Here is a 12,647-nt window from a genome sequence, read left to right as displayed (position 1 = left end):
CTTTTACATCATTCCTTCTAGTCTTTTTCAAAAAGTTCCATTAGAACTTTGTTAGAATCCGTCAATCAGACATGACTCTTTTAAGGAGATACTGGGGATTGAACCCAAGATCTTGTACATGGGAAGCCGGCACTCAACCACTGAGCTCTTTTTGCTCCTCAATGAGAGTTAGGTTTTTTTCCATTTTTTTTTTTTTCTTTAGGAGGTACCAGGAACTGAACCTGGGATATCTCATGTGAGAGGCAGGCACTCAGTTGCCTCTCCACCATATCTGCTACCTGCTTGTTTTGTTTTTTTTTCTCATTGTCTGCTTGTTTTTTCTTGTTGTCTGCTCCTTGTTTTTGCTCAATGTCTGTTCCTTGTTTTTTTATCTTCTTCAGGAGGTATCAGGAACTGAATCTGGGACCTCCCATGTGGGAGGTGGGAGCTCAACTGCTTGAGCCACAACTACTCCTTGTCTGTTTTTGTTTTTAGGAGGTACTGGGGATTGAACCTCAGACCTTATACATGAGAAGCAGGTGCTCAACCACTGAGGTATATCAGCTCCTTTATACATGACTCTTAATCTCTCTTTAACATTTTAAAAAATTGAGTATAATTTATACACAGTGAGAGGAGACAATATCAAGGGTATTATTTGATCAGTTTTGATAGATACATACTCCCATGTGGTCCACACCTTCATCGAGGTACAGAACATTTACATTACCCCATACAGTTCCTTCATGCTTTTCCCATTTGCCAACCCCACCCCACCACCCTGGAAGCAACTTCGGATTTCTATCACTATAGATTCACTTTTCCTATCTAGACCTTTATATAAATTGAGTATTAACCATACACTCTTGTGTATACTCTTGTGTTCAGTCTTTTTGAGATTCATTCATATTGATATGTCTATCAGGACTTCTTTCTTTTACTGCTCAGTTGACTTGATTGTATAAGTGTATCAACAATTGTTTTTCATTTTGTTGATTTGATTGAAACCTGGACTGCTACTTCCAGTTTTGGCTATTATGAATAAAACTGCTGTGAATCTTCTTGTACAAGACTTTTTGCGGACATAGTTTTAAGTTTTACTTAGCTAAATGCCTAGGAGTGGAATTGTTAGATTATAGATGTATATTTAAATTGATGTGGATGCATATTTAACTTTTTAAGAAACTGTTAAACAGTTCTCCAAAGAGGTACTCTTATACATTTTAGCCATTGCAGTGAGTGTGTGCAGTATCTCATTTTTCATTCATGGATTCTTGTCTATTTTTTTTTTAACTTTTATTGAGATATAATTTATATAAAAAATCCATCCATTTTATGGTACAGTTCAGTGAATTTTAACCAACATATATATCCAAGTTACTGTTACTACAATCAAGATAAAAAGAAGTCATAGGAAGCGGACATGGCTCAATGGATAGAGCGTCCGCCTACCATATAGGAGGTCCAGGGTTTGATACCCAGGGCCTTCTGGCCCAGATGGTGAGCTGGCCTACATGGAGTGCTGCTGCACACAAGGAGTGTCACCCCACACAGGGTGCCCCCCCACCAGGGAGTGGCCCCGCACACAAGGAGTGCAGCCCTGTGCATGAAGGCAGACCGCCCAGGAGTGGTGCCGCCCCCACGAGAGCTGACACAGCAAGATGATGCAACAAAAAAGAGACACAGAGAAGGGAAGTGGACTTGGCTCAATGGATAGGGCGTCCACCTACCACATGGGAGGTCCGTGGTTCAAACCCCGGGCCTCCTTGACCCGTGTGGAGCTGGCCCATGCGCAACGCTGATGTGCGCAGTGAGTGCCTTGCCATGCAGGGGTTTCCCCCACGTAGGGGAGCCCCACGTGCAAGGAGTGTGCCCCATAAGGAGAGCCGCCCAACACGAAAGAAAGTGCAGCCTGCCCAAGAATGGGGCTGCACATACAGAGAGCTGACACAAAAAGATGACACAACAAAAAAAACACAGATTTCCTGGTACCGCTGATAAGGATAGAAGTGGTCAGAGAAGAACACACAGCGAATGGACACAGAGAGCAGACAACTGGGGGTGGGGGGGAAGGGACGAGAAAATAAATAAAATTTTTAAAAAAACAACACAGAGAAGAGACAATATGAGATGCAGCGAACTAGGGAGCTGAGGTGGAGCAAGAGAATTATCACCTCTCCCCCACTCCAGGAAGTCCCGGGATGGATTACTGGAGCCTCCTAATGAGAATATAACAGACACAGAAGAACACACAGTGAAATGGACACAGAGAGCAGATGGGGGGCGGGGGGGTGAAGGGGGAAGAGAAATAAAAAAAGTTTTTTTAAAGATAAAAAGGTGTCATAATCCCAGAGGTTCCCTAGTGCCTCTCCCAGTTAACTGTCCCCTCCTCACCATCTAAGTAGGCATGGTTTCTTTGGTCCCTATTACCCCTGTGTGAGTCCATCTTAAAAGTACTTTTTCCAGCTTCTCAACCCTAGAATTCAGTACATCTCCAGCTTAGCACCTTCCTTAACTTCTGTATGTTTCTCTTCAATGGCTGGTCCATGGAGATGGAGTATCTTGTTTGGGCACAACTATGTCTTTTTTTAAAAGGAAAGGAAGGAGAGAGATTTCAATAATACAGCAAAGTATATACCTACTACCCAGATTTAACAAATGTAAGGTTTTGTTATGTTTGCATCAAGTTTCTTTAAACACACACACACACAAAAGATGAGAAATATTTGAGACTTAAGTCCAAACTTCAGTTCCTTTTCATTCCCTCTTTTCCAGAAATAACCACAGCTTTAGTCTGCTAGTTTGTAACATATCACACATGGGTTGGCTTTAACAATGGGGATTTATTGGCTTACAGTCTTACAGTTCTGAGGCCAGGAATATGTCCAAATCAAGGCATCATTAGGAGATACTTTCTCCCTGAAGTCTGATTGCAGGTGATCCTGGACTTCTCTGTCCCATGGCAAGGCACATGGTGGTGGATACTGGTCCTCTCTACTCTCCCGGGTTTTGAAGCTTCTGGCTTCGTGACTTTTTCTTTCTCTTTGTCTGAATTTCATTCTTTTAAAAAGGACTCCGGGGAAGCAGTTGTAGCTCAGTCAGTTGGGCTCCCGTCTTTAAACATATGGGAAGCCCTGGGTTTGCATCCTGGGGCCTCCTCATGAAGTCATACTTGCCCGCAATTGCCGCCCAGCCCGCAGACGCTGCAGAGAGCCGACTCAGCAACAAAAAAAAGGGAGACAAAAACACAGAAGAGTGCGCAACGAATGGACACCGAGAGCAGACAGCAAGCAAGCTGAAAGGGGGAGGGGAAATAAAGACACAGAAAAATGCACAGTAAATGGACACAGAGAGCAGACAGCACGCAAAAAGTCACAAGGGCGGGGATATTTTTAAAAATTACGAGAAAAAAGGATTTCAGTGAAAGGATAAGACCCACTCTGGGCCATGTCCTTCTGGAGTAACCTAATAAGGTCCTATCCATAATAGGTTCATACACACGGAAAAGGACCAGAAAAAAATTGTTTTCTGGGGTACACACAGTCTCAAACAACCACAGTTCTCAAACTTCCACAGCCATTATCCTGAAGTTGCTGATTTTTCATTCCCATGCATATTGTATCCCTTAATTTAATATTTAAATACTTACTGAATGTACTCGGAAATTTTATATAAACTTAAATGAATGATGTACTTATTTTCACTTAACACTTTTTAGAATTGCTCATGTCGATATATATAGATCTAGTTAACTGTATTGCTTCATTGTATGAATTTCATTTATCAATTCCTCTACCAACAGCCAATTTTTAGGTTGGTGCAAAAGTAATTGCAATTTTGCTTCGTTGAAATTTGCTGTTTGATATTGGAATACATTCTTAAATAAATGTTATGTTATACATCATTTTAAGGTGTAGTTCTCACTTTTTTTGTTGTTAATGACTAATTACTTGCTGTTTATTTTATATTTATTTTAGACTGTGGAAATGATGTTAGACAAAAAGAAAATTCGAATGATTTTCTTATTTGAGTTTTTAAAATGGATCCTAAATCAGCAGAGACAACTCACAATGTCATCGCATTTGGCCCAGGAACTGCTAACGAACGTACAGTGTAGTGGTGGTTTAAGAAGTTTTGCAAAGGAGATGAGAGAGCCTTGAAGATGAGGAGCTAGTGGCCGGCCGTTGGAAGTTGACAACAACCATTTGAGAGCAGTCATTGAAGCTGATCTTCTTAAACTACACAAGGAGTTGCTGAAGAACTCAATGTCAACCATTCTATGGTCATTCAGCATTTGAAGCAAATTGGAAAGGTAAAAAAGCTCAATAAGTGGGTGCCTCAAAAACTGACCGAAAATAAAAACAATTGTCGTTTTAAAGTGTCATCTTCTCTTATTCTGCTCAACAGCAAACCATTTCTTGATTGGATTGTGACATGCAACGAAAAGTGGATTTTATGTTACAACTGGTGACAACCAGCTCAGTGGTTGAACTGAGAAAAAGCTCCAGAGCACTTCCCAAAGCCACACTTGCACCAAAAAAGGTCATAGTCACTGGTAGTCTGCTGCCACTACAACTCTCTGAATCCTGGCAAAACCATTACATCTGAGACGTATGCTCAGCAAATCGATGATATACACCAAAACTGCAATGCCTGCAGCCGGCATTGGTCAATGAAAAGGGCCCAATTCTTTTCCATGCACTACTCGAAGACACATTGCACAATCAACACTTCAGAAGTTGAACAAATTGGGCTACGAAGCTTTACCTCATCTTCCAATTCACCTGACCTCTCCCCAACTGACTACCCCTTCTTCAAGCATCTCAACAACTTTTTGCAGGGAAAACGCTTCCACAACTAGCAGGATGAAGAAAATGCTTTCCAGAGTTTGTCGAATCCCAAAGCATGGATTTTTATGTTACAGGAATGAGCAAACATTTCTCATTGGCAGAAATGTGTTGATTGTAATGGTTCCTATTTTGATTAATTAAGATGTGTTTGAGCCTGGTTATAATGATTTAAAATTCACAGTCCGAAACTGCAATTCCTTTTGCACCAACCTAATAGGTCATATCCAGTTACTTGCTACTACAACTACTGCTGTAATGAGCATCTTTGTCCATCTCCTCTACTATACATGTCCCTGGAGCACATATACAACTTTCTTTAGAAGTGGAATCACTTTGCCACAGGGAACGTATATCTTCAACTTATTATTGCCAGTTCTGCAAAGTGTCTGTTCCAAGCTACTCTTCATAGCTGCATTGTATGTTTCTCATTTCTTACCTACTTGCTATTACTAACCTCATGATTTGAAATATATCTCATTTTCTGATTTGCCTTTTCCTGATTATTAGTATGGTTAAGCAGCTTTTCATGTTTATAGGCCATTTGGGATTTCTTGTTTTGTGAATTGCTTTTTCATATCTTTTGCCCATTTTTGTTATGTTGTTTGTATCTGGATGTGATTTCTTTATCAGGTCTTTATCTCTTTAATATGCAAATTTTAAAATATATTTTCATAGTATGTTCAGAGAGTTTTGTTCGTTGATGTTTTTATTTGGTAGTATTTTCAGCATAAGCTTGACCAAATATGTGGGAAGAGTTTTGATACTTCCTCATTGTAAGTGCACCTATTTTCTTTTTTTCAGGCCCTTAGGAACAGATGGTCATCATGTGTAGATATTAATAAGCACATCTGTGTATGTCTGCATTTGAAAATGGCAGAGGGAAGCAACAGTGAAGAGGTAATTCACTTGAGCAACTTCCACTGTCACCGGGGACAAGGTAAATAATTTGTTTGGTTCCTTTCTTTTAATTTTACTTATTTTTAATTTTAATTTTTTTTAGTGAAGTTGTGGGTCTACAAAAAAATTATGCATAAAAATACAAGATTCCCATATACCACCCTACTATTAACACCTTGCATTGGTGTGGTACATTTATATGAATTAGAGTTCACTGTGTTGTACAATTCCATGGATTTTTTAATTTTTTAAAAACTTTTATTCTAGTAACATATACCACCTAAAATGTCCCTCTTAACTATATTCAAATATGTTATCCCACATTGGTTTTTCCCTTAGGTAGTACAGATATATTGTTTGAAAAGAACATATTTTGCACCATTTAGAATTCAGAGACATTTCACTTTTAAACTTTATCATATCAGACTTAAAATGACTTGTCGGACTAAAATGTGTGTTCAAATGGTGATACCTTCTGGCATGAATGAAATTTAAGAATCATCCATCACAAGTAGATTAATAAGCTATTAATGAACCAAAAGAACTATGAATGGGAAGTCATTGATCTTAAAACATGGGATTATGGATCAGTGGCATTCTGTTTTTTAGAGAAATGGTGACTGCAAAGGAAAGCTCCTCCAGACCTGTAGGATCTAATAATACAGATGGTGACCATATAACTTCCTTAGTATCTTTTTTGCCAGAAGATTCTGGTTTAGCCTCGTGGGTAATTTTAGGAAGTATATTCTGCCTGCCTCCCCCCCCATGGCTCCTGTATTAGTTAGCTAAAGGGGTGCTGATTCAAAATACCAGAAATTGGTTGGTTTTTATAAAGGATATTTATTTGGGATAGGAGCTTACAGATACCAGGCTATAAAGCATAAGTTACTTCCTTCACCAAAGTCTATTTTCATGTGTTCAAGTAAGATGGCTGCTGATGTCTGCGAAGGTTCAAGCTTCCTGGGTTCCTTCCTCTCTTCCTGGGTCTTTCTTCTCTCTGGGCTTAGGGTTCCTCTCTTCCTGGGGCTTGCTTTTGTTTCCTCTGTGAGCTTACTTCCCGGGGCTCAAGCTTAAGGTTCGGCATCAAACTCCAACATCAAAAAACCCCCAACTCTGTCCTTTGCCATGCCTTTTATCTGTGAGTCCCCACTCACCAAGGGGTGGAGACTCAATGCCCTAATGACATGGCCCAATGAAAGCCCTACTCATAACTTAATCATGCCGAGGTACAGACCAAATTACAAACATAATCCACTCTTTTTGGAATTCATAACCATATCAAACTGCTACAGCTCCCTCATCTGTTTGCTTGTTGTTTTTGCTTGTTGTCTGTTTCTTATTTTTTGCTCATTTGTTTGTTTTGTCTTTAGGAGGCACCAGGAACCAAACCTTGGACCTCCCCTATGAGAGGTGGGCATTTAACTGCTTGAGCCATATCCACACCTTGCTCGTTAGTCCTTCTTCATTTGTTTTCTTTAGGAGGCACCAGAACATGAACCTGGGACCTCCCAGGTGGAAGGCAGGCCTCAACTGCTTGAGCCACATCCATTCCCAGGAAATGTATTTTTTTTGTTTCATAATGGGTTTTTTTTTTTATATTCTTGCACAATTATTTATTAAGCAGTTTTTTGAGATATACTCACGTACCATACATTCTATCCAAAGTGTATAATCAATGGTTTTTAGTATAATCACAGTCTTGTGCATTCATCACTGCAAAAAATTTTAGAACAACTTTATTACTTCAAAAAAACAACTCCATACTGCTTAGCTGTCCTTCCCTAGCCCTACATAACCGCTAATGTAATTTCATCTTTATAAATTGATTTTTTTTTTTACATTTTATATCACTGGTTTCTTTTACTTAGCATAATGTGGTGTTTTTTTGGTCTGATATTAACATTTTATAGTTGTATTAGTCAGCCAAAGGAATGCTTACGCAAAATACCAGAAATTGGTTGGTTTTTATGAAGGGTATTTATTTCGGGTAGAAGCTTAAAGATACCAGGCCATAAAGCATAAATTACTTCCCCCCACCAAAGTTTGTTGGAGCAAAATGGCTACCGATGTCTGCAAGTGTTCAGGCTTCCTGGGTTCCTCCCTTCCTTAGCTGCTTTTTCCTAGGCTCAGAGTTTCTCTCTTCTCAGGGCTTGCTTCTGTTTTCTCTGTGAGCTTATTTCCTGGGGCTCCAGTTTAAGGCTTCAGCATCAAACTCCAACATCAAAACTCCAACATCAAAAAGCCCTAATTCTGTCCTTTGCCATGCCTTTTATCTGTGAGTTCCCACCCACCACCTACTGGCACAAGAGGTTTACATAATTAATCAAGTAAACCTATGAGTCCAATATAATCTAGTATGCCCAGAGGAAAAGATCAGTTTACAGACATAATCCAATATTTCTTTTTGGAATTCATCAATATCAAACTGCTACAGTAGTATTAACACACATTTATATACCTTCAAAGATAAACAGTCTTATATATGCAGTTTTATCCATATTCATATTTCACGTGCCTTTTACTATACTATGTTACATTCTTCAGCTTTCCTTTTAGTAATGTGCATGACCTTACACTTTTCCTTTAAACCACTTTCATATCCACATAATAGTACTGCTAAATTCAAACATTGTGTTGGGCTTTCACTTTTTCTATTCATTTCCAAAGATTAACACATCCTTTCTACAGTTCTGCACATTTAACCCTTAGCATTCCATTCTCTAACCTCATTCTATTTTCTGGTGACCCATATTCAAGGTCGTAACTCCCTAAGATTACACACAGTGTGTTTAGTTCATAATAGTGCAGTATTTGTCATTTTGTGTCTGGCTTGCTTCACTTAACAAAATGTCCTCCAGGTTCATCCGTGTTGTCTTATGCTTCACAACTTCATTTCTTCTTACAGCTGCAAAATATGTCATTATGTGAATACACCAGAGTTTATCCATTTGTCATTTGATGGACACCTGGGTTGTTTACAATTTTTGCAATTGTGAAGAACGCTGCTATGAAAATTGGTATGCACATATCTGTTCATGTCACTGCTCTCTGTTCTTCTGGGTATATACCCAGTAGTGGTATTGCTGGGCATGTGGCAAGTCTGTTATTAGTCTTCCACAATGGCTGTACCATTCTACATTACCACGAACAGTAAATAAGTGTTTCTGTCTCTCCACATCTTCTCCAACACTTGTAGTTTTCTCTTTTTATAGTCACCATTCTGATAGGTATGAAATAATATCTAACTGTAGTTTTTATTTGCATTTTCCTAATCACTAGTGATATTGAACTTTATTTTTTATTTTTTTGTTTTGCCCATTTTTTTGATCAAGTTGTTTGTCTTTTTATTGTTGAGTTGTAGTCTCTCTTTATAGATCATGGATATTTTTTTTTTTTTTAAGATTTATTTATTTATTTAATTTCCCCCCCTCCCCTGGTTGTCTGTTCTTGGTGTCTATTTGCTGCGTCTTGTTTCTTTGTCTGCTTTTGTTTCTTTGTCCGCTTCTGTTGTCGTCAGCGGCACAGGAAGTGTGGGCGGCGCCATTCCTGGGCAGGCTGCTCTTTCTTTTCACGCTGGGCGGCTTTCCTCACCGGCGCACTCCTTGCCCATGGGGGCTCCCCCACGCGGGGGACACCCTTGCGTGGCACGGCACTCCTTGCGCGCATCAGCACTGCGCATGGCCAGCTCCACACGGGTCAAGGAGGCCCGGGGTTTGAACCGCGGACCTCCCATATGGTAGACGGACGCCCTAACCACTGGGCCAAAGTCCGTTTCCCTAGATCATGGATATTAAACCCTTATCGTGGTGACGGACTTGGCCCAGTGGTTAGGGCGTCCGTCTACCACATGGGAGGTCCGCGGTTCAAGCCCCGGGCCTCCTTGACCCGTGTGGAGCTGGCCCATGCGTAGTGCTGATGCGCGCAAGGAGTGCCCTGCCACACAGGAGTGTCCCTCATGTAGAGCAGCCCCACACGCAAGGAGTGCGCCCCGTAAGGAGAGCCACCCAGCGCGAAAGAAAGTGCAGCCTGCCCAGGTATGGTGCTGCACACATGGAGAGCTGACACAACAAGATGACACAACAAAAAGAAACACAGCTTCCAGTGCCGCTGACAACAGAAGCAGACAAAGAAGAAGACACAAATAGACACAGAGAATAGACAACCAGGGTGGGGGTGGAAGGGGATAGAAATAAATAAATCTTTTAAAAAAACCAAAAAACCCTTATCATACATGTGATTTCCAAATACTTTCTCCCATGGAGTCAGCTGCCTTTTCACCCTTTTGAGGTGCAGAAGTGTCTAATTTTGAGGAGGTCCCATTTATCTTTATTTTTCTTTTGTTGCATGTGCTCTGGGTGTAAGGTCCAAGAAACCACCACCTACCACAAGGTCTTTAAAATGTTTCCTTGCAGTTTTGTTTTGTTTTGTTTTGTTTGAAGATTTATTTTCTCCCCTCTCTCTGCCCCACACCCCCCTGTTGTCTGCTCTCTGTGTCCATTCGCTGTGTGTTCTTCCGTGTCCACTGGCATTCTCTGCGGCACCAGGAATCTGTCTCTTTTTGCTGCATCATCTTGCTGCATCAGCTCTCTGTGTGCATGGCGCCACTCCTGGGTGTGCGGGGCAGCTCAATGCAGGGCGCACTCCTTGCGCATGGGGCTCCCTTACACAGGAGACACCCCTGCATGGCATGGCACTCCTTGCATGCGGCAGGCAGTGCTGCGTTGTGGGCTAGCTCACCACACAGGCCAGGAAGCCCTGGGTTTGAACCCTGGACCTCCCAGATGGTAGGCAGACGCTCTGTCAGTTGAGCCACATGTGCTTCCCTCCTTATAGCTGTTTTATGGTCCTGGCTATTACATTTAGGTCTTTAGTTTCTAGGCTTTGTATGAGCTGTTCTATATGTAGTGTGACCTTACTGAATAGTGTAGGCCTTCAAAGTCACACTGAAATTCAGAAGTGTTAACTTGTCCATGATAGTGGACCCGGAAATGCTACTTTTATTTCCTGGGAGTGTTTTGGCTACTCTTTCATTCTTTTGGTTATGGATATTCAGTTTTCCCAACACCATTTGTTGAAGAGATTGTTTTGTCTCATCAACATGGACTTGATACGTTCGTCAAAACCACTTGGCCATAGAGGTAAGGGTTTTTTTCTGGACTCTCAATTGTATTTCACTGATCAGTGTGTCTATCTTTATGCTAATACCATGCTGTTTTGACCACTCTAGCTTTGTAATATGTTTCAAGGTCAGGTAGCGAAAATCTTCCCATATTGCTTTTCCTTTTTATTTTTTATTTTATTTTATTTTTTAAAGATTATTTATTTTATTTCTCTCCCCCCCCACCATTTGTCTGTTCTTTGTGTCTGTTTGTTGCGTGTTCTTCTTTGTCCGCTTCTGTTGTTGTCAGCAGCACTAGAATCTGTGTTTCTTTTTGTTGCGTCATCTTGTTGTGTCAGCTCTCCATGTGTGCAGCGCCATTCCTGAGCATGCTAAACTTTCTTTCGCGCTGGGCGGCTCTCCTTACGGGGTGCACTCCTTGCACGTGGGGCTTCCCTACGTGGGGGCACTGCTGTGTGGCACGGCACTCCTTGCACGCACCAGCACTGCACGTGGGCCAGCTCCACACAGGCCAAGGAGGCCCTGGGTTTGAACCGCGGACCTCCCTTGTGGTAAACAGACGCCCTAACCACTGGGCCAAGTCTACTTCCCTGCTTGTCATTTTTAGGATGCTTTGGGCTATTTGGGTACATGTTCCCTTCCAAATGAATTTGATAATTGCCTTTTCTATTTATGTAAAGTTGACTGTTGGAATATTGATTGGTATTGCCTTGAATCTGTAAATCAGTTTGGGTAGAATTGACATCTTTACAATATTTAGTTTTCCAGTCTATGACCACGGAGTGACTTTCCATTTGTTTATTTCTTCATTGATTTCTTTAAGCATTGTTTTATAGTTTTCTGAACACAGGTCCTGTACTTCTGTGGTTAAATTCATTCCTAGGTATTTGAATCTTTTCATTGCTCTTTTAAATGGGATGTTTTCCCTGATTTCCTCATTGTTCGATACTAGTGTACAGAAACATTACTCATTTTCTTTTTAAAGCTATGCCAAAAACATCTGTTTCTCTACCTTTATATACCTTACCTGTATTTATAAATACAGATAGCAAATATATTCTGAGGTAATTAATTCACTGTGGTAGAGAGGGAGAATCTTGAGCATTTATAGTAGAACAAATATAGTTTTCTCTCCTTCCAAAAAGATGATACTCACATTAATATACTTTGCTAAGCTGAAGAAGAGCATTCTAACATGCCTTTTTTTTTTTTCCAGGACAGAAAAATTGACAGTGGTCTTGCCTGGGGCACCATTTTAGTTTCTTAGGTTGCTCAAGCAAATGCCATGAAGTTGTTTGGCTTAAACAAAAATTTATTCACTCACCATTTTAAGGCTGAGAAACTGTCCAAATCAAGGCATCACCAAAGCAATGCTTTCTCCCCGAAGACTGTGGCATTCTGGATCTGGCTGCCAGTGATCCTTGGTTCCTCTGTCACATGGCAAGGCACATGGCAGCATTTCCTGGTCTCTTCCTTCTCTTCCAGGTTCTGTTTCAGCTTCTTGCTTCCTTGACTTTCTCTTTCTCTGCCTGAATTTCATTTTGCTTAATAAAGGACTCCAGCAGTAGGATTAAGTCCCATCCTCAGCCCCAGCCTGAGAGAAAGAATCTCATCCTAAAAGCAGAATGTGTGTTAACATGGGCAAGAATTCCATGCCCAAGTTCATACTGATTTATGGTTAAGTTGATCACATTTCTGCTTAATGTAACCTTCCTTCAACCATTTCTCCAAAATCACAAATGTCAGGAAGGCCTCCAGTTAATGACATATCTCTACAGCATTGTTTTCATAGTGGAATTCAT

At 40.8% G+C, this 12,647-nt stretch overlaps 1 protein-coding gene across 7 annotated transcripts in view; it reads left to right on the top strand.

Annotated features, from left to right (window-relative positions):
• Window positions 1-12,647, top strand: part of RNF216 (ring finger protein 216) — a 204,825-nt gene that overhangs the window by 29,448 nt on the left and 162,730 nt on the right. For 3 of the 7 annotated variants that reach the window (XM_058285740.2, XM_058285738.1, XM_058285737.1), the window contains one exon: window positions 5,631-5,766. In XM_058285740.2, coding sequence (XP_058141723.1) covers window positions 5,700-5,766 — 67 coding nt within the window. In that variant the 5' untranslated portion in view covers window positions 5,631-5,699. Of the gene's footprint in view, window positions 1-3,956; window positions 5,246-5,630; window positions 5,767-7,096; window positions 7,137-12,647 lie in introns of those variants that run through there. The other 4 variants (XM_071211132.1, XM_071211130.1, XM_071211131.1 and 1 more) reach the window with 3 other exon arrangements.

Source organism: Dasypus novemcinctus, chromosome 23 (genome assembly GCF_030445035.2).
Source record: "Dasypus novemcinctus isolate mDasNov1 chromosome 23, mDasNov1.1.hap2, whole genome shotgun sequence".
Lineage (NCBI taxonomy): Eukaryota > Metazoa > Chordata > Mammalia > Cingulata > Dasypodidae > Dasypus > Dasypus novemcinctus.
The sequence above is the reverse complement of the archived record's forward strand: the minus strand, read 5'-3'. Positions and strand labels throughout refer to the sequence as shown.